This window comes from Copadichromis virginalis, linkage group LG23 (genome assembly GCF_057382275.1).
Source record: "Copadichromis virginalis isolate Kocher_CV1m ecotype Utaka linkage group LG23, C_Virginalis_male_GT1.1, whole genome shotgun sequence".
Taxonomy (NCBI): Eukaryota; Metazoa; Chordata; class Actinopteri; order Cichliformes; family Cichlidae; genus Copadichromis; species Copadichromis virginalis.
Window position 1 is genome coordinate 10,501,806 of NC_140639.1, and position 25,154 is coordinate 10,526,959.

General features: G+C 47.2%; 2 protein-coding genes across 3 annotated transcripts; both read left to right on the forward strand.

Annotated features, from left to right (window-relative positions):
- The first annotated feature begins 8,173 nt into the window (after positions 1 to 8,173).
- On the forward strand, positions 8,174 to 21,100 carry nwd1 (NACHT and WD repeat domain containing 1). The gene is made up of 16 exons (XM_085448651.1): positions 8,174 to 8,552; positions 8,647 to 9,946; positions 10,157 to 10,360; positions 10,484 to 10,637; positions 10,984 to 11,101; positions 11,287 to 11,451; positions 11,525 to 11,722; positions 11,811 to 11,933; positions 17,849 to 18,048; positions 18,131 to 18,397; positions 18,813 to 18,903; positions 18,975 to 19,123; positions 19,271 to 19,544; positions 19,650 to 20,206; positions 20,311 to 20,416; positions 20,671 to 21,100. Exons 2-16 carry the CDS (start codon positions 8,769 to 8,771, stop codon positions 20,979 to 20,981), a joined length of 4,095 nt encoding a protein of 1,364 aa, XP_085304777.1. The 5' UTR covers positions 8,174 to 8,552; positions 8,647 to 8,768; the 3' UTR covers positions 20,982 to 21,100.
- An 865-nt stretch (positions 21,101 to 21,965) lies between these two features.
- pdzk1ip1 (PDZK1 interacting protein 1) lies at positions 21,966 to 24,800 on the forward strand. 2 transcript variants are annotated; one of them, XM_085448224.1, is made up of 5 exons: positions 21,966 to 22,185; positions 23,244 to 23,370; positions 23,457 to 23,534; positions 23,653 to 23,712; positions 24,207 to 24,800. In XM_085448224.1, the coding sequence occupies exons 1-5, from the start codon at positions 22,119 to 22,121 to the stop codon at positions 24,274 to 24,276; spliced, it is 402 nt and encodes a 133-aa protein (XP_085304350.1). In that variant the 5' UTR covers positions 21,966 to 22,118; the 3' UTR covers positions 24,277 to 24,800. The 2 variants fall into 2 exon arrangements, with proteins under 2 accessions (XP_085304350.1, XP_085304351.1); XM_085448225.1 differs by having other exon boundaries at positions 23,460 to 23,534.
- The last annotated feature ends 354 nt before the right edge of the window (positions 24,801 to 25,154 follow it).

Consider the following 25,154-nt stretch of genomic DNA (forward strand, 5'->3'; position numbering starts at 1 on the left):
TTGGTCTTCTGGAGCTCATTCTTGGGTCGTTGTGTTGGGAGCAGTGTTGATTAAGTTACTTGAAAAAAGTAATTGGTTACTAATTGCTGATTATTTAAGAAAGTAATCTTGTTACTTATCTGATTACTTATTTTCAAAAGTAATTAGTTTATTACTTAGTTACTTTTTAAAAACATGATACACAACCTCAATACATAATAAAGCAATAGACCTTTCAGCCCAATTCTATTTTCTCTGCATAATCAATCATATAAAACTGAATCAAATGGAAAAAGTCTCTTTAAAACTTGTTTTATTAGTTTTAATCTTTTAACTACCATGCACATTTATGCACATTGCATCAAGCACAAATTAAATTATATGCAGTCTCTGGCTTGGAGAAATTTAATATTTAAACCTATTTTCTGTATATTCCAGCATATAAAATAATTGCACTCAATTTTTCAATTAGATAATAATAATAATACATTTTATTTAAATAGTAAGTGCAAGTAAAACACAGCAAAAATAAATAAAATCAAAGATTCAGCAGCACTAAGTCCTATCACTCTTAAATCTATTTTCACCTGTTTAGCAGGAGTGGGGCCGTCAGAGGTTTGCCCGTTGTCTCAGTGGTCATGTCCGTGGGGGGGGGATCTGGGGGTTTCTTTGTAAATTTCACATTCCTGTGGCAGCGTGCTAGGTGCTTGCTCAGATTTAAAGTTTTATTTTTATGCTGTAAAAAGAAGTTTTCTTCCCATGCAGTGTAAAGCGGACGCTAATGTTTTGTTTTTTACGGAATCCAGCTCAAAGTAATGTCAGTACTTCCAAGCTTTAAACGCTGCATGGTCGTACTCACTCCCACACTACATATGATCCATTATTGATCTACACACGTCTGTTGCACGCTCGTACATCATTGTCATGAGACACAAACAAAATTACTGTTTAGTAATGCAGTGTGTTTACAGGAAAGAAACAGTAATGTAATTACTTCTTTTACAATAGTAATCTCTTACTTTACTCATTACTTGAAAAAAGCAATCATATTACACTAACGCCCACCTCTGGTTGGGAGACCCAGCTTTGCTTCTCAGTGGATCCTTCCTCCTTTCTTCATGATTCCTTCCAGTTTGATGAAATTCCCAGTTCCCACAGCATAATGCTGCCATCACCATGCTTCACAGTGTTTCTGTGTCCACTGAGCGCCAGTTTAATTTCATTTGACCAAGGAAGGTTCAGTCTGCAGGATCTTTCACCAGGTTGTCCTTGGCATCCTTCAGTCTGGCTGTAAAGTGTCTGTTTTTGTCTCCATGCCATTCCTGTGCAGGGTTCTTTAATATTACAATCCCTGACTCTACTAAATCGTCCACGTGTCTCTATAGATGGACTGGGGTCAGAGACATCTCTCATCTTTTCTTCAGAGAAGATTGAAGGACACAAAGGTGGTGTAAAGGTGATATCCAGCATCATACAACTTCCTTTTACTGTCAAAATGTTAAAAAAGGTTGTTGAAGAAGCACAATATTCTTGCTGTGGTGTGGTGTGGGAAGTTACGGAAAAGGCTCTCCTCAAAGTTTCAAACAACCTTTTGCAGATAAATGTGTGCCCGGCTCTGCATTTGATACCTTTTATCATCGTTAATCTTAATCAAACCACATGGTAGGGATCCATGCCTTGTGTTTGAGTGATTCAATCTTGCTGATGAAACATTTTCAGTCTCACTGTCTCGTGTGGTGTTCCTCAAGGATCTGGTTTAAGTCCCTACTTATTTCCATTGTATATTCTGCCATTGGGTCACATAATTAGTTTTAATACTCTTCATCAACCGTACCTCTCCTTTAAACCTTACATACAGTATATATTATCTGTTGTAACTGTCTTAATGGAAAAAAATTAGCTTTTTAACATGGGAGTCTATGGTGACTGACCCACAGCTGGAGACCTGCTGGAGGGCAGAGGAGTTGCAGCTTTGTGTGTTCAGCATCTAAAACAGTGAGACCGTGTCTGATTAACTTTTACTGAAGAACAAACTCTAAAAATCTCTCTAGAACCTAAAGTTGTGACGTCTCTTTGTCTTCACCACTCATAAAGCTTCATCTGGCAAGTAATAAAACATAGATCTTCCTGGAAGCTTGTTGTTCTTCTAAGTAGTCAAACTGCTGACTTTCAGCCTGCAGCAGAGCAGTAAACAGCTGCTACTTCTTTCTGCTTTATGAACTCGGGCGCCTGCAGGAGGGGATCCAAACCCCGACAGGTTCGTGTTTACATTGGATCAACTGTTTGTTCTCCATTTTCACCTTCGGGCTGTTTTTTTACAATCGGAGCTCTCTGAGGAGGTTACATCCGACCAGGAAACTCCTCCGAGTGCAGACGATGCTCTCAGAGCTGCTCTCACTCTGAACTGCTCACTCTGCCAGACTGCTCACATCAAGACTTTAATGTTTGGGTTTTACATGAAACACTGAAAAAGCTCTGAAACTTGATTTCCATCGTTTTTACAGCAACGTGCATATAAATCAGATTTTGACCTGCTGGGCTGGTTGATGCTTAATGCAGCAGTGCCAAAGAACCACTTAAACAGCCAACAGGTGAAGGAAGTGAAGCCATAGAGACTGATCGTGAGGTACTCATCACTTTGCACACGTTTAGGTTTGAAGGTAGTTGGCTCAGGCTCATGCCGCTCTGCGACCGCCCACCTTTGTTTTTCTCGTTATCATTGTTCTTCTGGCACATAATTAGCGTGAGCTGCAGCTGTGAGCGGCGGCCCCTGAGCGCCCCGGCTTAGTAAACACGGATGAGCTCACTTTAACGCCTGAGCAGGTGAGCCAATCTCTGTGGGAGCAGAGCCCACAGAGAGGAACATTATGGGATTCTTGAAAATCCTCTTTAATAGCTTTAATTTTTACATGAAAACATTGATTCCATGTCAACACAGCCTGAAACTAACAATGAGTTTAATATCCAGCTGATGACAAACTGAATTCATGCAATCCACAAATAAACATTTCCTTACAGATTCAAAGAGCAGGTTGTCTGCGAATCACAAGGTTGGTGGGTCAATCCCTGGGTGCCCCAGTCTGTATGCCAAATACAAGCAAGACACTGACCCTGAGCAGCTGTCCGATGCATTCATCAGACTGTTAGATATAAAGTGTTTGCATGAACTCATGTGAATGAGGCATGTCGTATGAAGGGCCGAGTCCATCTACCAAAGCAAATATTTATTTTCTGTGAAACCTTTCAGCCAAGATAAGACACTCACTTCAGAACTCCGCTGGGAAATTTCAAAAAATGTGGGGACCCTTCCTTGATGCTTTTCAAAATCTATAAGAATTTTTCAGCAAACTCTCTTAAGTCAGGTGTGGAAATGCAGTGTGCGAGTGCAGGCAGTGACCTGGGTGGGAATGAATGGGATTGTTTTGCAGGGATTATGTTACTTTGGGATATATTATACATTTGTTTATATTTTTCTCTTTGTTTCCCTTTTTTCTTCTTTCCTTTTATTTCACAGCCGAAGATACATTTCTGAACTCATTTCACAGCTTAAATGTACTACTTAACCTTAATGTACAGATCATCTGTAATCCTTCTCTTTTCTTTCTGTTTATATGTATAATATATATGTTGATGCTTATGTGTATAAAAGGAAACCTCTTAATAAAAAAGACATTGTTTAAAAAACCTTTCAGCCAGTTTGACTTTGACCGGTCATATTTATTTATTTTTCTTTTTATATTTTATTTTTAAAACTAGTTAAAATGAGTTGTACGACTGAAGCTGAACCCCTGCCCAGCTGAGCTTTCATATTACAGGAATTATAGAGTACTTACAAAAACATCAGACAACATCCAGGTGGCGTGAGTAACTAAAAGTAAGGTTTTCATGCTGTTTACTTGATGTTGGTATTTGCACTTGGGGTAAACACTTGAGGGCAAATTAACATCAGGCACTAAAATAACCTCACTGATGCTACTGTCAGCCCCCCCCCCCCCGGGCATTTCAATCTGATCAGTTTTACACTGGACGTCCTTCCCGATGCGACCCCAGGGAAATGCACGTCTTGTCGTCCTTTCTCCAACGCCTCCTGTTGGAGTTTGTCAGGAGGTTAAATGGCCGCATGCTCCTGTTAGCAAGATCAACTGTGATTTTATTAGAATGATCTGCAGTAAACATCATTATGAACTCTGAGTCAGAGCAGAAGAGCAGTAAGGGTGTTTTGTTTGGCAAATTTTCCAGTTTAACATGAGCGCAGCAACACTGACGCCACTCTGTGGGCACACCTGCAGCTCAGGTGGGAGGATGGTTGTCCTGGAGGAAGCTCTCTGAGGGAACAAACAGGCTGGAGCGCAGCCGAGGAGCCTCAGACGCCAGGAGAAGGAGAGGAGGACGACCAGTTCCAGGCTGTGGATGATGGCACAGAGTCCGACAGAAGGAAGAGGAGGAGAGATCGGCCCGCAAGACGTGCTGAGAGGATGCACAGACGGCGCTCAGAGGACGAAGAGCAACATGATCCGAGTGTTCATCAGCTCCACGTTCACAGGTCAGATTACCTCTGTGGGCTCAGAGCGAACCTACGCATGCTGCTCAGCACCAGTTTGAAGCTCAAACATGAAATCCCATCAAAGCTGGAACTGGTTTAATGATGAAGAGCTCTGCAGCTGCTCTTCATCGTTAAACCAGAATGATGAACAGCTGCAGAACTTTCACAGATCTATTTTTCTCCAGCTCCATCAGTCTGGATCTGATTCTGCAGCACTTTCAAACATAACTGACTATAACTGATAACTGTTCTCCAGAAATACAGGTCAAAGGCTACAGAGTTATTCTGCTGGGTCAGATGCTGCTGAAGCTGAAATAATGAGACAAACTGAGGAGCCTCAGACTGACCTGAAAACTGCTTTTCTGCTTCTGTAATGAGCTGATGTCATCAAATCACGTCTTTATAGGATGAATACGATTATTCTGATCATGCAGAGTTAATCTAATCAAGTGGGGAAAAAAGAAGCATGGAGCTGAGCAGAAAGGTGCTTTAACCATTTCATACACTGGCGATGGAGCATTTCCTGTGCTTGTTTTTTGGTAGTAAAAAGGCTGAAATGCCTTTGAAGTGTCCACGTAATGAAGTGTCATGTCCATGTAATGCACACAGTTTGAACAAATATACAGTGGGTACGGAAAGTATTCAGACACCCTTAAATTTTCCACTCTTCGTTATAATGCAGCCATGTGCTAAAAATCATTTAAGCTCATTTTTTCTCATTAACGTGCACACTGCACCTGATATTGACAGAAATACAGTTTTTCTGACATTTTTGCAGATTTATTAAAAAAGAAAAACTGAAATATCACATTGCACATTCATGTTAACAAAACTTGTAAACATTTATCCACTCTCTCTCTCTGTCACTCTTGAGGAGGCACTTCAAGTCCTTGAAACGAGGAACCAAAGCTATGTAAAGCACGTGTTCTAAACTAATCCACTTGGCAATTGTGTCAGTCAAAATTTTCAAGGTAGACTTATTGAGCCCCTGATGCTCCGTGAGTGGTTTGTCGCAAGCTGGGTGATGCATTAGCCAAAGTTCTAGCAGCATCGACGACTAACGTATACCCCCTCACAACCGGATTAGGGTTGTGACAGGGCCTAAATACCAGGGGGTCTGAATACTTTCCGTACCCACTGTAGATGGGAAGTCGTTAGATTGCGTTTGACCTTGTTGTGTAAAGACTGCTGAGAGTTGGTGTGATACAGACTTTATTTTTGGTCAGGGAGCAGTTTCTTCCGGCTCAAACTGCATGGTTTCAGCCAGAGAGCACTCAAACCATGCAGGCTTATATTTTCAGATATCTCACAAAATCAGCTAAATGTCAAACACAGTGAAAGTGGAGCAGGTTGAAACTTTGTATCTCGCTCTGCTCCTCTGGATCCGGGTCAGAACATCGGGACGATGTCTTCCACTTTTATTCTGCAGTTTGATCTGTTGTGATGTTTTAATGTCAGATGTGTTGTCTACGCTCATGATGATAAAGAGTCCAGATGTGGATCAAAGTGTCATTCTTAGTTCTGAGCTCGACTTCCTGTACACTTGTCCAGATCAGATCTCAGAGTGAAGGTTCGTCTCTGCTCCAGGTTCATTCACTGAAACTCTCAACTGAGACTTTCTTTGCTCTTCTGTTCAGTCTTAACTTGATGTGAAGCCAGCTCAGACGCTCTGATTGGTTGTGCTCTGAGCGCCACGTGTGATTGACAGTTTCTCTGATCTGTGGTCAGATATGAGCAGCGAGAGGAAGGCTCTGCTGGAGAAAGCTTACCCAGAAGTCCGGTCCTTCTGCTGCGGGCTTGGCTTGGTGTTCGAGGTCAGTTCACACGTGTTGTGCTCATTAAACCTCATGTGTAACTGTCATTCATGAGGGTTTGACCATTTCTACTCCTTTCCTGTTTTATTTTGAAATCAAGTCTCCTAACATGCGTGCGTTTTCCCCCAGTTTTCTGCCCACTTTGTTCCTCCTCTTTCACCTGCTGGACCGGTTTGTTACCTTCATGTTTTCTTTCCTTTTTCACTTAGATTTGATCATCTTTGTGTTCACGTCTCTTTTTTCAGTTTCTGCCTATGTGGCATGTTTTCTCCATGGTTTGGTCTCCTACCTGCTGATGAAACACCTCCAAGGTGTACAGGTCTGGAGACTCCGCCTCTTTTCCACGGACCAAGGCAGAAATGATCAACATAAATGACCTGTATCCATGTGAAACAGACTAGTGCCAAAAAACTGCTGGGGTCAAAGAACCGCTGACATCAGCGGTATTTTAGTAGCTATGGCAACAAAGTCTCAGTGATTGGCAGGAGCAGATTTTCCTCACACAGGAAATGCCAGCTTTTCTGCCGGTGTTACCAAACTGGGACAGTTAATGTGTCTCAGGGTCAGTTATGTGAAAGCTGCTGAGGTGTTAGTTACACATAAGGTGCCCTTTGGTGGGCTGACATGAAGCACCAGGTAATATGAGCGAGTAGAGGCCGTGAGGGTTCCTGCTATGAAGGAGCATAATAAAACTTAAACAGCTAACACTGTCACTACCTTTGTTAAACCAGTCTAGTCCAGTGTTCAGAGGTCAAAAATTACCAAACAACCAAAAACTTCAAAACAAAATCTTTATTTGAAATAGAGTTCAATAAACGTTATCATAAAACGTCCAACCTAGTCTTTAGTATGAAATCAGAAATTTGCAGCTCCTTTACTTAAATTATTACAAACCCTACTCGACAGTCACAAAGGCTCCACCGTGGACGCGGCAGCAAACAAGGACCACTCCAAGTTAACCACCAACACTGTTTATCAGGATTTCTAGCCTGAAATTAGGCAGGAAAGGATCATCTATACATGAAGACTTATTCAAACAGATTAAAAATAATAGCTTAACTGGCCCGGTCTGTTGGTAGGAACCCTCCTTGCTGCATGTGGCAACCGTCCCATCAAACCTGACGAGGTGAAACAAATACCTCAGTCCAAAGTGGACCCTCGCCTCCTATCACACTATTTTAACCCAAAGCACGATCCTTTCCTGAACCCAGCTGAAAAGTTTTTACTGCCTAAACACGGTGAAGCATAAAATCCTGGCTGTGAGCTCTAAACTGGGACAGTTCACTTCCTGGTTGGTGCGTCACAATACCAAAACAACCAAAACACACCCCATGAATAACAAATGACCCATGAGCAGGTGCAGGGCTTCAGGACTCCACATTTAACCCATTGACCACGCATCTCCCTCCTGAACTGCTGTGAGCTGCCTGAGTGGAGGTTTATACCTGCTTAAAGTTGAATGAGGTCACTTCCTCTTCAGGTTGTGGATCTACGCTGGGGGATCCGAAACGTCCCGTCAGGAGACCACGAGGCCTGTGAGGTCTTCCTGGAGGAGATCCAGCGCTGCGAGCAGATGTCAGCTGGTCCAACGTTCGTTGTGAGTGCTTTGTCCTCTTCGTCACCGGGTCAAAGGTTAAGGTTGGACTTCAGCCACAAATGAGCACTATGTTTATTTTTATTAACATTTTATGTGTGTTTAGTGGAATTGAAATGTCTCTATTTCTTTCTTGACTTTAATTTTTTTTAGTTTACGTGTGGATTATAAGTACACATAGAGCTGAAGCTGAGGCCACAGTTCTTTTGGATCTGAATTGTGCACTCATTCTTCTTCTCTTTATTTTCCTGTTTCTTGGCTCTGAAGGCTCTGCTGGGGAACCGGTACGGCCACCGAGCTCTTCCTCGCCTCATTCCAGAGAAACTCTTTGACGCTCTTCTGTCCAAACTCTCCAAAAACCCAGAAGGCATTAAGACACTTAACCAGTGGTTTAAAAAAGACAGCAATGCTGTCCCACCCACCTATGTCCTTCAGCCAATCATAGCTCACTTCCCTCATTACATTGACCTTCGGCCTGAGAGCGGGAAGCAGCACGACAAAGATGTCCTGTCATGGCGCCTAGCAGAGACTCGGCTACTGCGACTACTTCGATCTGCAGCCACTGATGCCGAGGACACCGGCGAGATCACAGCCGAGGAGAAACAACGGTTCTACACATCAGGTGAAAGCTCGCGGACACCATGCCCAGCTCGCCACTCAGGTCGCCCTCTGTTGTCTCTGTTTTCTCAGTGTTTTCTGGTTCTTCTTGCCCACAGTCACAGAGCGGGAGTTTGAGCGTGGTTTGTGGCAGAATGACTATGAATCATCTGCTCTGCTCTTCGTTCGTGAGATTCCCCGTCAGAAGTCCAGGGAGGGGCCCAAACGTTTTGCCAAGTTCATGGATGTGACCGGCGACGGCCTGCTGGATGCCGAAGCTCAGGGACTCCTCGCCGGGCTGAAGACACGGCTCTTCGTCAAGTCACAGAAGATCCTCAACCTGCACTCTGTGGAGCTGAGCAGAGGAAGCATAAATCCGAAGTGCAAGGAGCATGCTCAGTACCTGGACAGCGTCTGCGAGCAGTTTGTCTCACAGATGAAGGCTCGGATTGGCGCAGCGATGGATTCACTGGGCCGGAGGAAGATGTGGGGAACCACCGAGGAAGAGGAGAAGATGGACGGGTTGGTGGTCACGGAGGCAAGGCGCCACATTGCCATCAGTGCTGAGCTTTGCAGAGGTTTCCATGGCAGGGAGGGGCTGCTGGGGAAGCTGTGCCTTGCCATGTGGGAGTCCAGTAATGTCCGCCACAGGCCGCTGGTGGTTCATGGTGGCGCCGGGATGGGGAAGACGGCGGTGCTGTGCAAACTGGCCCAGGAGATGCGTGGTGTACTGGAGGCCAGGGCAGTGGTGGTGATCAGGCTGCTCGCAGCTTGCCACCCTCAAAAACCTGACATTGACCACGTCCTCCACAGCATCTGCACACAGGTGTGTTTGGCTTCTGGTCTGGCTCCGCCCTCACCGCTGACGGTCTCCACTCACTTGGAGCTGCTGCGATTCTTCTGGGATGTTCTTGAGCAGGTTTCCCAGCAGGGCAGTGGTCTGGTCATCGTCCTGGACTCTGTGGAGCAGCTTGCAGACCAACATCACGCTCACAAGCTCCGCTGGTTGCCTGTTGACCTCCCGCCCAACGTCCATGTGGTTGTCTCCATGGAAACCAACAGCGAGGCATTTGCTAACATGCGGTTTAAGTTGGAGTCTCTGGGAAGCTTCTTTGAGGCAGAGCGTTTGTCTTGCGAGGAAGGTGAACGCATCATAGAGTCAGACCTGCGAGCGTCTCAGCGGACGCTGACGTGCGAGCAGAGTAGCGCTGTGCTGCAAACTGTTGAGTCATCTGGCTGCCCACTCCACCTCAAACTCATCCTGTCTGTCGCCAAACGCTGGACGTCCTTCACGCCACTGACAGAGCTGCGTCTGGGTACCAGCACTCAGGAAATGATGTCACACCTCTTCCTTATGCTGGAGGAAAAACACGGGAAGGAGCTGGTGGGCGGGGCTTTGGGGTACATCACTCTAGCAAGGTGAGGATATGGTCACACCTTTCTGACGAACGTCAGATCACCACATAAGATCGCCACTGTTTCAGTTTGGATTTATCCATCGATTAATACTGAGAACATGATTGATTGATCACAAAAAGGTGATCAGTGTTTCTAAAAGTCTGAACTCAGAAAGCCAGAAAACAACCAAAACACACAAAAATCTCATCATCTGATCACTTGACTCCACAGGGAGGGTCTGCTGGAGGCTGAGTTGCGTGATGTCATGTCCCTGGATGATGATGTCATCAGTGAGGTGTACCGGTACTCCCTTCCTCCAATTCCCTCACTGATCCGGCTGCCGCCCCTCCTGTGGGCGCGGCTAAGGCGGGACCTTGAGGACCACCTGGAGGAGCGCTGGACTGATGGAGTCGCCACCATCGCCTTCAACAACAAGTAAGAAAATCTGAGAAATGATTGATCGGAGCAGACAAATCAATCATAAATAAAAAAAACAACAACAACTAAATCTACATCTGGCAACCAGCTGAAATTGAAATGAAAACTGTTTGTGTTTAGGCGTCTGTCCGAGGCGGTCTCAGCACATTATCTGAGGTCAGAGCGGCGGGGGCGAAGTTTGAGGATCCTGGCAGAGTACTTCCTGGGTCGGTGGTCAGGGAAACTGAGGCCAGCGTCTCTGCCGGGTCTCTCACTGCTGCTGTCTGACAGAAAGGTACAAAATCAGGGGTCAGTTAGTTGTTTTGTGAGGTTATTTAATTTAAAAAAAAGGATAGTGTACTCATGAATATAAGGAAATTAGTGTGTCATTACATCTTCTTCCAAACTGATGCATTCTCATAAACTCTTAATTAATGAGTTTATGAGAATGCAAAAACACATAGGAGCGAGCTTGCAGTTTGTGAAAGCTGCCATATCAGATCAGGTTCATGATCCATGATTTATGAGTCGTTGGTAAGTTTGATAAAAATATAAATGTGTGATCTGACCAAGCCTAAACAATCTGTGGAAATTGTTTTTTGCATCCATGGTGCATTTTGATTGATCCTATGCTGTCACAGGTCCCACCCCAGCCGCTGTGGTTTGCTCCAGGATTGGCTAATATCAGGAAGCTGCAGGAGCTGCCCTACCACCTGCTGCACAGTGGTCTGTGGGAGGAGCTTCGACAGGAAGTTATTAGTAAGACACAACACAGGGGGAAAGGGGCATGTGGGTCCCGCTCACTCCCACTATTCTCAGCTGAGACCAAACTAAAGTGTGTCAGTGTTTCAAGTACACCTGGTTTACCCTCTGTGTATCTCCACTGTTCTCTGTTCACCTCTGTGTGTCTCCACTGCTCCCAATTTACCTCTGTGTGTTTGCAGGCTGTGCTGAGTGGCTGTTCATTAAGAGCCGGCTGTGTGGTGTCTCATCTGTGATCCATGACCTGGACCAGTGCTCCAAGTACATGGACTGCACAGAGACTGGACTGATACGAGATGCTCTGGTCCTGATGAAACCCAGCTTATGCTTCCTGGAGGGACACATGGGTCAGTTAGATGTGTTCACTGGCTCACAGTCACATGTCATGTTAAAGTTTTACAGTCTTCTCTCTTGCCGCAGAAGTGTCTTTGTTTTACTCCGAGCTGTTGGCCCGACTGTCCTCGCTCAACTCCGCCTTCCCCACTGTGATTGGGCGGCTGTGTAGCCAGTGCGAGGAGTGGTTACTGAAGTATCCGGATCCGATTCTCATCCCAAGGAGCAGCTTCCTGCAGCAGCCAGGGGGGGCGCTGCAGCACACGCTAAGTGTGCTGCGGGGAGGTCAGATGATGCGTTTTTGGTTTAATTTGGTTTAATTCGGTTTTTGCTTTGACTCATTCAGCAGCCTGACTCTGTGACATTTTTGCAGGTGTTGTCTGCATGGACATCAGCGTGGTGTTGAGGCTCCTAGTTGCGGGGTCAGATGACGGCGTGGTGGAGGTTTGGAGCATGCTTGACAAGCAGCTTGTCCACACCTTGCTGGGACACACAGGTGAGTCTGGCCCAGAACACACAGCTGACTGAACGATAGAACACAGGGTGTCTTCCTCCCGCTCCACGTTTGTACAGCAGGATGAAGGTAACTGTTAAAGGCTTGTTTACTTACCTGTCTTAAACACAGACAGGTAACTCATGGGATCTGTTGCAGAGCCATACGAGCACTCAAATTTTTTTGTGCCAAACCCCCTTCAGCCGATAAAAGTCCAGGCTTCATCTGATTTATGCTCTTTAGGCTTAGGGCAGCAGTGACTCCGACAGAGACACAGGCTCTCCGGCGTGTCCTGGGCCTGCCCCATCGTCTCCTAGGAGACAGCTCACCTCATCCTGCCTCCTTTCAATGTGGGGGACCAGCGGCACTACAAGCTCAGACCCATTTCAGAGGAAGCTAATATCCACCACATGCGTCCATGATCTTATTTTTTCAGTGGTTCATATATATATAGCACTTCTCGACTCTGAGCACACAGGTTTGCTGATCCACCTGTCGATCTCCTGCTCCATCTCCCCTCGCTGTGAACCTCAGATACTTAAACTCCTCCAACCCAGAGTGGGTATTTGATCAATAAAAAAACAACAACAAATAAACAAAACAAAAAAACAGGAACTGACGCTGAATTTCAGAGGGATAAACGTCAGTGTTAAAGCATTAACAATCAGTTTTTGTCTTGTTTCCTCCGAAAAATAAGTGAGTTTTATGCAGTTTTCTTCCACGTCATCTAGCTCTAAACCCCACCTGTTAGATCCGTCTACAGTCCGACTTGCTCTGCAGTAAGGAACCACATGGGTGATGCAAATACAGGGAGTGCAGAATTATTAGGCAAATGAGTATTTTGTCCACATCATCCTCTTCATGCATGTTGTCTTACTCTTCATGCATGTTGTCTTACTCCAATCTGTATAGGCTCGAAAGCCTGCTACCAATTAAGCATATTAGGTGATGAATCGCTACCTTATCGTGGTGGAGGGGTTTGTGTGTCACAGGGATCCCAGGGGCTATGTTGTCTGGGTAGGGTCCCTGGTAGGGTCTCCCATGGCAAATTGGCCCTGGGTGAGGGACCAGACAAAGAGCGATTCATAAGACCCTTATGAAAAGGACACCGAGGGAACAGTTTACCCTGCCCGGGATAGGGTTACAAGGGCCTCGCCCTGGAGCCAGGCCCGGGGAGGGTGCCCGAGGGCGAGCGTCTGGTGGCCGGGCCTTAGTCCATGGGGCCCGGCCGGGCACAGCCCGAAGAGGAGACATGGGCCCATCCTCCCGCAGGCCCACCACCCGCAGGAGGCGCCATAGGGGTCGGGTGCATTGTGTGCCGGGTGGCGGCCAGGAGCGGAGGCCCTGGCGGACTGACCCCCGGCTGCCAAGACTGGCAATAGGGACATGGAATGTCACCTCTCTGGTGGGGAAGGAGCCTGAGTTAGTGCGTGAGGTTGAGAGGTACCGGCTAGATATAGATAAGCCTCTACACATGGCTTGGGCTCTGGAACCAGTCTCCTGGAGAGGGGCTGGACTCTGTCTCAGTCTGGAGTTGCCCTTGGTGAGAGGCGGCGGGCTGGGGTGGATATCCTAATATCCCCTCGGCTTGCTGCCGGTACGTTGGGGTTTTTCCCGGTGGACGAGAGGGTTTGTTCCCTGCGCCTTAGGGTCGTGGAACGGGTCCTGACTGTCATCTGCGCTTATGCGCCGAGTGGCAGTTCAGAGTACCCAGCCTTCTGAGAGTCCCTGGGGGGGGGGGGGGGGGTGCTGGAGGGTGCTCCACCTGGAGACTCTGTTGTCCTGCTGGGAGACTTCAATGCTCACGTGGGTAACGACAGCGAGACCTGGAGGGGCGTGATTGGGAGGAACGGCCTCCCTGATCTGAACCCGAGCGGTGCTCTGTTATTGGACTTCTGTGCTAATCACAGTTTGGCCATAACGAACACCCTGTTCGAACATAAGAGTGTCCATAAGTGCACGTGGCACCAGGACGCTCTAGGCCGTAGGTCGATGATCGATTTTGTAATCGTATCAGCAGACCTGCGACCATATGTTCTGGACACTCGGGTAAAGAGAGGGGCTGAGCTGTCAACTGATCACCACCTGGTGGTGAGTTGGATCAGGTGGCGGGGGAAGACGCTGGACAGACCTGGTGCACCTAAACGCGTAGTGAGGGTGTGCTGGGAACGTCTAGCAGAGGCCCCAGTCCGCGAGATCTTCAACGCACACCTCCGGCAGAGCTTCAACAGCATTCCGAGGGAGACTGGGGACATTGAGTCCGAATGGACCATGTTCAGCGTCTCCATTGCCGAAGCTGCTGCATTGAGCTGCGGCCGCAAGGTGGTTGGTGCCTGCCGTGGTGGTAATCCCCGAACCAAATGGTGGACACCAGAGGTGAAGGGAGCCACTAGGCTGAAGAAGGAGTCCTATCGGGCTTGGTTAGCCTGTGGGACTCCGGAGGCAGCCGACAGGTATCGACAGGCCAAGCGGAATGCGGCTCGGGCAGTGGCTGAAGCAAAAACTCGGGTGTGGGAGGAGTTCGGAGAGGCCATGGAAAAAGACTTTCGGACTGCCTCGAAGAGATTCTGGCAAACCGTCAGACGTCTCAGGAGGGGAAAGCGGTGCTCTACCTGCACTGTGTATAGTGCTGGCGGAGCGCTGCTGACGTCGACTGAGAAAATTGTCAGGCGGTGGAAGGAATACTTCGAGGACCTCCTTAATCCCACTGACACGTCTTCCGAGGAGGAAGCAGAGTCTGGGGATGAGGGGAATGACCCGCCAATTTCCGGGGGCGAGGTCACTGAGGCAGTTAAACAACTCCTTGGTGGCAGAGCCCCTGGTGTTGATGAGGTCCGCCCCAAGTTCCTGAAGGCTCTGGACGTTGTAGGGCTGTCCTGGTTGACACGCCTCTGCAATGTTGCGTGGAGATCAGGGGCAGTACCTGTGGACTGGCAGACCGGGGTGGTGGTCCCCATCTTTAAGAAAGGGGACCGGAGGATGTGTTCCAACTACAGGGGGATCACACTCCTCAGCCTCCCTGGGAAAGTCTATGCCAGGGTGCTGGAAAGGAGAGTTCGTCCGTTAGTCGAACCTCGGATACAGGAGGAACAATGCGGTTTTCGTCCTGGTCGCGGAACACTGGACCAGCTCTTTATCCTCTCCAGGATACTTGAGGGTGCATGGGAGTTTGCCCAACCAGTCTACATGTGTTTTGTGGACTTGGAGAAGGCATTCGACCGTGTCCCTCGGGGTGTCCTGTGGGAGGTGTTGCGGGAATATGGGGTGTCTGGCCCATTGCTACGGGCCATTCGATCCCTATACAACCGTTGCAAGAGCTTGGTTTGCATTGCCGGCAATAAGTCGGACTCGTTCCCGGTGGGTGATGGGCTCCGCCAGGGCTGCCCTTTGTCTCCGGTTCTGTTCATAATTTTTATGGACAGGATTTCTAGGCGCAGCCAAGTGGCGGAGGGCTTTCGCTTTGGTGGCCTCAGAATCTCATCTCTGATTTTTGCAGATGATGTGGTTCTGTTGGCTTCATCGGGTGAGGGCCTCCAGCTCGCACTGGAACGGTTCGCAGCCGAGTGTGAAGCAGCGGGAATGAGGATCAGCACCTCCAAATCTGAGGCCATGGTTCTCAGCCGGAAAAGGGTGTAGTGCCCACTCCGGGTCGGGGATGAGTTCCTGCCCCAAGTGGAGGAGTTCAAGTATCTCGGGGTCTTGTTCGCGAGTGATGGGAGAAGGGAGCCGGAGATCGACAGACGGATTGGGGCTGCAGCTGCAGTAATGCGGACGCTGCACCGGTCCGTCGTGGTGAAGAGGGAGATGAGTGTAAAAACGAAGCTCTCAATTTACCGGTCGATCTACGTCCCTACCCTCACCTATGGCCACGAGCTGTGGGTAGTGACCGAAAGAACGAGATCGCGGATACAAGCGGCAGAAATGAGCTTCCTCCGAAGGGTGGCTGGCCTCTCCCTTAGAGATAGGGTGAGAAGTTCGGCCATCCGGGAGGGGCTCAGAGTAGAGCCGCTGCTGCTCCACATCGAAAGGAGCCAGCTGAGGTGGTTCGGGCATCTGACAAGGATGCCCCCTGGGCGCCTCCTGGGTGAGGTGTTCCAGGCATGTCCCACCGGGAGGAGGCCCCGGGGCAGACCCAGGACACGCTGGAGAGATTATATCTCTCGGCTGGCCTGGGAACGCCTTGGTATTCCCCCGGATAAGCTGGAGGAGGTGGCTGGGGAGAGGGAGGTCTGGGCCTCTTTGCTTAGGCTGCTGCCCCCGCGACCCGGCCCTGGACAAAGCGGATGAGGATGGATGGATGAATGGAGGTGATGTGAATCTCTGTAATGAGAAGGGGTGTGGTCTAATGACATCAACACCCTATATCAGGTGTGCATAATTATTAGGCAACTTCCTTTCCTTTGGCAAAATGGGTCAAAAGAAGGACTTGACAGGCTCAGAAAAGTCAAAAATAGTGAGATATCTTGCAGAGGGATGCAGCAGTCTCAAAATTGCAAAGCTTCTGAAGCGTGATCATCGAACAATCAAGCGTTTCATTCAAAATAGTCAACAGGGTCGCAAGAAGCGTGTGGAAAAACCAAGGTGCCAAATAACTTCCCATGAACTGAGAAAAGTCAAGCGTGCAGCTGCCAAGATGCCACTTGCCACCAGTTTGGCCATATTTCAGAGCTGCAACATCACTGGAGTGCCCAAAAGCACAAGGTGTGCAATACTCAGAGACATGGCCAAGGTAAGAAAGGCTGAAAGACGACCACCACTGAACAAGACACACAAGCTGAAACGTCAAGACTGGGCCAAGAAATATCTCAAGACTGATTTTTCTAAGGTTTTATGGACTGATGAAATGAGAGTGAGTCTTGATGGGCCAGGTGGATGGGCCCGTGGCTGGATTGGTAAAGGGCAGAGAGCTCCAGTCCGACTCAGACGCCAGCAAGGTGGAGGTGGAGTACTGGTTTGGGCTGGTATCATCAAAGATGAGCTTGTGGGGCCTTTTCAGGTTGAGGATGGAGTCAAGCTCAACTCCCAGTCCTACTGCCAGTTTCTGGAAGACACCTTCTTCAAGCAGTGGTACAGGAAGAAGTCTGCATCCTTCAAGAAAAACATGATTTTCATGCAGGACAATGCTCCATCACACGCGTCCAAGTACTCCACAGCGTGGCTGGCAAGAAAGGGTATAAAAGAAGAAAAACTAATGACATGGCCTCCTTGTTCACCTGATCTGAACCCCATTGAGAACCTGTGGTCCATCATCAAATGTGAGATTTACAAGGAGGGAAAACAGTACACCTCTCTGAACAGTGTCTGGGAGGCTGTGGTTGCTGCTGCACGCAATGTTGATGGTGAACAGATCAAAACACTGACAGAATCCATGGATGGCAGGCTTTTGAGTGTCCTTGCAAAGAAAGGTGGCTATATTGGTCGCTGATTTGTTTTTGTTTTGTTTTTGAATGTCAGAAATGTATATTTGTGAATGTGGAGATGTTATATTGGTGTCACTGGTAAAAATAAATAATTGAAATGGGTATATATTTATTTTTTGTTAAGTTGCCTAATAATTATGCACAGTAATAGTCACCTGCACACACAGATATCCCCCTAAAATAGCTAAAGCTAAAAAAAACTAAAAACTACTTCCAAAAACATTCAGCTTTGATATTAATGAGTTTTTTGGGTTCATTGAGAACATGGTTGTTGTTCAATAACAAAATTATTCCTCAAAAATACAATTTGCCTAATAATTCTGCACTCCCTGTAGTGACAGTCGTGCCAAGCAAACCTCTGTAGAAAACCATTTCCAGGGATGAATTGGTTAGCAAACACTGAGCATGTAGAAACCAGAAAAGGGCTGCAGGGTCTTCATTTAGCTTTGCCCAGGCGATGAACACAGGTGATAATTATGCCTTCTGTATGTTTTATAGCTTCAATCTTGGCTGTCAAGGTGATCGGCAGCCCCGCCCACTGCCTCTCATTGGCTGCTGACGGTTCACTGAGGAGGTGGAGCCTGATGAATGGCCAGCAGCTCTTCTGCATCGAGGAGGCAGTGCCTATAGACTCCATCCCTTCATCGGTGCACCTCCACCTATCTGAGCAGCTGCTCTTCGTTTACACCAGGACACAGGTACCGCCTCCGCGCCTAGCTTCGTTCACGCACTGCCGAATGTCTCTCGTCATATCTGATCCCGTTTCTGCTCTTGCTTCAGGTGAAGGTGTGGCAGCTGGATGGGGCGGAGCTTCACCTGAACAGCAGCGACGATGAGGTCTGGTTGGTTCTCGGGGTTCTTGGAGAAACGGTGGTCTATCTGTCTAACTCCGGTCGGGTCAGGATCTCGCACCCAGTTTACGGGACTCAGTTAACGGTGAAAACTCCGCAGGAAAACTCAGTGAGGCACCGGACTGTCGTAACCACGTTGATGCTCCCCAAACGTGAGAAAGTGTTTGTTGTGTATAAAGGAGGATTCCTCCACCAGGTGTGTGTCTCTCTCTCTCTCTCACACACACACACACCTGAAATAATTATAATAGTATGAAATTAAAACATTAAAAATCAAGATTAATGATAAAAAATTATACGATTTTAAGGTTTTTAAAGGTTTAAAAATGTACGCCTATAAATATGTGACTATATTAATACATTTCTGAAAATGCAATTAAACAAGCCACAATAATTATAGTTATCCAATAAAATACATTATTTAAAAAGGAAATGTAAATTTAATATATCACAATTAAAAAGGTTGTGTTTGTACAGGTTAGGTAAATGTGGTGTAAGAATTTAAAATATTTTGAGTGGCGCTCTCAGGTCTGCAGCTGAATTCACTCTAAAAAGCTTTTTTTTCCTTTTACTTTCCACAATGACGACGATGATGCCGTTTTATCGTGCAGATTTCCAGGACAGGCAAACAGACTGTTGGCGAGTTTCCTCTGCTTCCTTCCTTCTTCTCAGTCACTGAAGATGAAAAAACCCTGTTAGCAGGTAGGCCTGAGCGCTGAGCGCTGTGCTTCGGACCTGCACAGAAGCATCCTGATTCTTTGTGTCGTCCGCAGCCAGCGAGTGCACTCTGAGCCTCTTCAGCATCCTCGGCGACTCTCTGGACCGATTCCTTGACCTCCAGCACGACGATGACATTTTATCCGCCTGTGTCTCCTCAGACGGCAGGCGGCTCGTGTCTGGAGCTGCAGACCAACTTGTACGAGTAAGAAACCAGCAGGAAGCACGATCCGATTCACTCAGTTCAAAACACTGAAGACATTGGGCATTTTATAAAGATGACTGAAGCCACAGAGTGTCTCTCTGTAATTACAGCTCATTTTATTCTGAAAAGACTGTTATTCTCTCACAGGTGTGGTCGGTGACCACGGGGGCGCTGTTGGACTCTCTGTGTGGGGCGGACGCCCCTGTCACCTGTGTGCTTCTCTTTAATGACTTTGTGGTTTCGGCCTCGACGGCCACCTCTTCCATCCTGCTGTGGAACCTGAAGTACGACGCCAGCACCAAACCTACCATCCGCATTCCTGCAGACTCCGCCCACATTGCCCTCACCAAAGACGGCAATCAGGTTTTCTATGTCCACCAGCAGAGCCATACCGAGGTCATGAGCTGGAACAGCCACACAGGTCAGAGGTGAAAGGTGGCGGCTACTTACAGAACATTAGAAAACATTAGAATAAACATTAGAATGATGTCACGCCCCCTGAGGTCTATGCTGGTTCCCCCTGCAGGTTCTGTGTGCGAGCGTTTGCCCGTCTCCTCCGAGGTGTCCTGTCTGGAGTTGGCTCAGAACAAACGTCTCCTCCTCTGCGGCCTGACGAGTGGCACCGTCCTCATCTACCCATTAGCCCTGCCTCAGGAGACGCTTTGCATCCCCCCCCCGGAGAGCCTCTGCAGGGTCCTCTGCCTCACCGCCGGCACCAAGGAGAAGCACCTGGCGGTGGCCTACGAGGACTCGGTGTGCCTGTTCGAGATCACTTCCAGGGACAACTTTCCCACGGTGGAGGGGCCTCTGAAGAAGTTTGCACTGCCCCTTCTCCACGCCCCGCTGTCCGCCATGGCCCTGCTTCCCGACCGCAGGCTGCTGTACGGCACGAGCTGTGGGGAGGTGACGCTGTGGGACTTTGGCAGGGGTGGCGACGTCTCCGACTTGGAGCCTCACCGCAGCGGAGTGACCTGTGTGACGGTCAGTAACCGGGGGGCTCATGCTCTGGTGGGCTCCGAGGACACTGTGCAGAGGCTGTGGGCCCTGAACCCGCTGGCCCTGGACCACACCATGGAGTACAAGGTGAGAGGTCAAAGGAACGCTCTGCGAGTATGAGCATGGATGACTTGTGCCGATGTCACTGTCGGGCCTTTGGTCCGTCTCTTCTTCTGTCATCTCATTTTTAGGGCTTTCTCTTTGAGGGCGTCCTCTCTGCTGCGTTCTCTGAAACCGACCGCTTCATCTTCACCGGGTCTCAGGACCGAACCATCAAAGTCTGGGACGTTGCATCAGGTATGCATGTTTGTGTTCGGCTGCAGAGTTAGATTTTAGGGCTAAAAAAGGCAAAAATCTGGGATACAGACAAGCACTGAAGCGTGCACCAGCAGTTTTGCACCTGGACCACTCCCAGGTCTGAGCCGTCCTGGTTGCAACTCTCTAGAGTTCAGTCAGCTGCAAACAAAAGATTCTCCAACAGTTTGGCCTTTGGGATTTTATAAACAGTTCTATCATTCCAGCCACTGAGCTTTATTCATTTCTCCCGTCAGGAAACCTGCTCTTCGTTCAGTACGTCTACTCCCCCGTTGTCCGAATGGTGACCTTCAGGGACGGCTTTGTGGCCATAACCCGGCAGGGCGCCATCATCAGAGAGCTGTTTCGGTGTCCAGACCACATCGGGCCCGACTACAACCCTGTGAGGAGTTTCAGGGCCCAGTACCGGGTCACCTCTAGGGAGAAGGACCGGGAAGGACCGCAGACCTCCGTATCCAACCTGCAGGACTTTAACCCCACCCAGTTAAACCTGAACCTCGTGGGCATGTTCAAAGCCAAACCCTCCTCTGCATGTGTCATGCTGTAGGACAGCAGGGCCCAAGTCACGGCTCCCGGACCCTTCACTGGCCGTTCAAGGAGGGGAAAAAAAATGTTATTTACCAATATTTGATCATTATATTTAATAAACATGTAATCAGTACAGCACACGCTTGTTCTCCTGTGAATTACTGCAAACATTCAGTTTCTCTGAAGCTGATTATAGTGTTGAAAACACAGTGAGTGAATCCTTTCTTTACACATTGAAGATTTAAAAGCTTCATGTTTTTGTGATGCTGAGCCGTCTGCAGCAGGACTGACAGTTTCATATAAAAATTCAACTTTTCTGAAGGATTTTCATTTAAAATATGCAAATATTGATTATTTGATAATTCAGTTTGGTTCTTTTTGTGCTTTCACTGGTTTAACTGCTTGTACAGTTTCCTCGTAAGAGACCAGAAACTTCCTGCTTCTTTCTAAAGAATCCAAATCAGACACAACCACTGTCATCATTATTATCTTGGTACACAAAGCTGTAAACTAATGCATACAGAGAAAATATCTTTACTGCTCTTTATTTTTATTCCACAGTAGAGCAGCTGTGCATGAGTCACAATTCAAAATAATCTTTGTTTATCTGATACAGGCCGCTCCCATCACTTTAGGGTCCTCCTTTCTAGAAGTCCACTTTCTACCGATTGGTTAACTTTTGGAAGCCTGCCGAGGGGCCTTGACTGGTGTGCTGTTTGTACTTTGACTGCTCAGTCAGCAGCAGGTTATGTGACTGTAAAACAATGAATATTTAGAGCAGTTTGAAGTTTCTCAAGGTGATTTTTGCTTCATGAACTTGTAATAATGTTATTATGAGCGTGCTGTTTGGAGTAAGCAGTCAATGTGTTACTGTTTTAGAGGCTGAAATATGAACGCGTGGCTGTGAATGAGACACTACGCTCCCTCGGGTCAAAGTTAAACTGCTGGTTCCTGTTTATTAATCACCTATGAATGAAGGCCGTGGATTGTTCCAGCATGACGTTGAAGACAGGTGATGGGCTGTCTTCATAAAAGCTCGTCTGTGTTGAGGGTTAAACATTGACAGGCCTGCAGGGAGCTGCTGCTCCCAGATCCTTATCCTCACTCTGTCTTTAACTCGACTGCAGCAGCTCCGGTTTTCCTCACAGACTCAGCCATGGGGACGCTCTACGCACTGACTTCCTGTTTACTGCTCGCCGTCGGAACGGTCACTGCTCAGACAGGTACGAACCTTCTCTAAAAATGTGTTGTCAGAAAACTGAAGAATTCCCATTTGCTGTTGGGAATGTCTCGTTTTCCCTGAAACACTCAGTTCATCAGTGATTCACATTAGAAGCTTTCCTGATTGGTCGCATGTTGAACAGAAATGCTGGTTTGTTGTGAACCTGCACGTCTATTTAGCTATTATCAGCTTAATTTTAGTGAGTTTAAAAGGAAATGTTGATGAAGATAAAGATAAGGATGCAGCTTTTATGGTTATAAAATGAATTCTCACACCATAAACTCAAAGGTCTGATGTTTTATTAATATCGTGTGTGTGTTTGTCGCTGTGCTTCATTCAAAGCTTTAAATTAATCTCCAATCTACCCCGATCGCAATATCATCCAACACAAAGGCGATTTTTGAATGTTCTGCTAATATCATGTTTAAAAACTGATAACAAACAAGGAAACAACCAAGGACACAAACTAGGAAACAAACAAGGACATATCAGCTGTTAATGACTGTGTAAGGGTCAAGCTATAAAAGCTTAACAGTGTTAATTATCTGACAGCTTCACCAATCACACCATTAAATAATCACTTCACGTACCCAGTGTATACAAGCTCATCGGACACTTTATTAGGTACGCCTCATTAGTAGATTCAACAAGCTGCTGGAAGCAATCCTCAGAGACTTTGGTACATGTTGATGTGACATCATCATGACATTGTTGCACAGCTGCTGCATCCATGGTAAGAATCTCCCGTTTCACCAAATCCCAAAGGTGCTCTGTTGGACTGAGATCTGTGCCTGTGGAAGAAATGACAGGTTTATTTACACTTCTGACAAATCTACTAAAAGTCTGGCTTAAATAACAACGTTTCGTGGATTAAAAAAGTGCTTTTAATTCACTCTAATGACAGTGAAGCGGAACCAGTTTGAAAAAGTGAGGATTGTAGGCGAAGGTTTAGCTCGCGCCTGGAAGTCGACACGATATTTTCTGTGCTGGAAAAGTTCAAAACCATCAGAGCTTCATCTTTTCTCTGACCTTTGACCCCTCTGTGCGTTTGCTTTGCAGAGCCCACTAACACCAACGAGCGGGCACTGCCTCAGTGGCTGACCGGCATCATTGCCGTCTGCGGCTTCCTGTTCCTCGCCTTTGTCGTCATCCTGGCGAAGAAGGCGTGGTGTGAAAACCCCAGCAGGTCAGTTGGCCAAATACCGCCGAAGGACCGTTTGAATGTTTCAGTGCAGAAACGTTACATTCTGTGATTTTTCTGTGTCTGCGCAGCAGGACAAGCATTGAAGATGTGAGAGAACGTGACATTATCAGCAGCAACCTGTATGATATGCGCCTCAGCTCCATCAGGTAGGAACAAGACAGGAAACGCTGAAGACGCTTCTGTAACACCAAAGATCCTTGAGACATAAAACTCTGATTGTGAACACGACCGTTTATTCTACTTCTCGTTTTTGTTCTGCACCAGGAGGAAGAGCACCGAGTCAGGGAACGAAAACACCTACGAGACTAATCTGGACGCCTTCAGGTAGAAACACAAAAACCTCCATCAAAACAACCTGAGGGCCGAAGCTTCTTCCCTTAAACACACTCAGTGCTCAAACACAGCCACACAGTCACAGAGCGTCAGAGTCACCATCAGCGCCCTCTGTGGTTAACTTCAACACAAAAACCAGAAACACACGCCTCCAGTACACTTCCAGCACACCTCCACTCACCCTCACTCGCCTCCAGCACACCTCCAGCTCCTGTGATTCCTTCACAGTGCTTTATACCACAGCCTGCCAAGTCCTCACTCCGTGCCGTGGTCAGAAAGATGAAAATAAAAAGTCGCATGGTGAAGGCACAAATCGTTCTTCCAAATTGAGGTACATTACTATCAAATATGAGTAACTGAGTAAAAACAATAGTTCCCAGCTCAGGTATCCTAATGCTGGAGTCCAACCACATTCACAGCTACTGCTAATAAACTCTGAGAAGCTTTAGATGCACTCTTCACTGAATCTGTCGTTTGTCCATCAGGAGCAAAGATGCACCAAACGCCTTCAACAACCTGGCAGCCGACATCAATGGGAAGACAACCTCCATGTGACTGCCCTGCAGAGAGTCTATTGGCTGTCTCAACATGGAGTCTGCAGAGACACAAAATAATTTTTTCGTGCAAAGTGTAATTATTTGTTTTGTTGTGCGCGTGTCTGTTTTAAGGTGTGAGGAGTTCACCAGGGCGAAGGAATTTATTTACACTTACTGTATGATTGGCTTTATTTTTCCTCCTGATTGTGAATAATTGAATGTGTGGAATTAATATCAATGATCTGTACTCAGAGTAACGCATCAGCTGCTGTGTTTGTTAAAGGTTCATCGACTGTGCTGACTCTGTGCTCATTAATAAGTTATGTTTTCTAACAAACTGCTGTGTCGGGTCTCTGATTAATCATTCAACATGACAGTAAACACTGAAGAGACTAACAACAGCAGAATCCGGCTTTGGGCGGTGGGGGGTTGAATGAAATTAATAAAAGTCACATGCAGTTCCTCTAATGTCCAGCAGAGGCAGCAGTGAGTCAGTCACCATATTAAAACGTCACAGCAGAAATAAAGATTTGTACAGCCTGATGCTGAGGGTGTGGTGTTTTCTTTAATGACACTGAGGATTCCTGTAAAAATGTTGTGTATTGTGTTGTGTTCAAACAAATACTTCCATATTTCTGCTGGTAATTTCTGTGATCTAATTTAATTTTGTCACTACTTTGAACTCATGACCATAGATAAGATTATGAAGATCGATTGACTGGTAAATTGATGCTTCCCAGCTCAGCTCTCTCTTCACCACAGCAGACTGTTACCTCACTGGTCCAATGTGGACCAGGCACCTGATCCCCAGTTACTGAAAGTGGCTTTGAAAACGAAACAATTCAAAAACCAAAAGGTAAACTGAAATGAGCAAAACCAGCCTGAAAAAACTAGCCT

Coding starts and splice junctions, on each gene's coding strand:
- nwd1 (XM_085448651.1), top strand. CDS start 8,769: ATGGATGTGACCGGCGACGGCCTGCTGGATGCCGAAGCTCAGGGACTC. Junction 11,102..11,286: donor GCTTCGACAGGAAGTTATTA/GTAAGACACAAC, acceptor GTGTGTTTGCAG/GCTGTGCTGAGTGGCTGTTC. Junction 11,452..11,524: donor CTTCCTGGAGGGACACATGG/GTCAGTTAGATG, acceptor CTCTTGCCGCAG/AAGTGTCTTTGTTTTACTCC.
- pdzk1ip1 (XM_085448224.1), top strand. CDS start 22,119: ATGGGGACGCTCTACGCACTGACTTCCTGTTTACTGCTCGCCGTCGGA. Junction 23,535..23,652: donor ATGCGCCTCAGCTCCATCAG/GTAGGAACAAGA, acceptor GTTCTGCACCAG/GAGGAAGAGCACCGAGTCAG. Junction 23,713..24,206: donor ACTAATCTGGACGCCTTCAG/GTAGAAACACAA, acceptor TTTGTCCATCAG/GAGCAAAGATGCACCAAACG.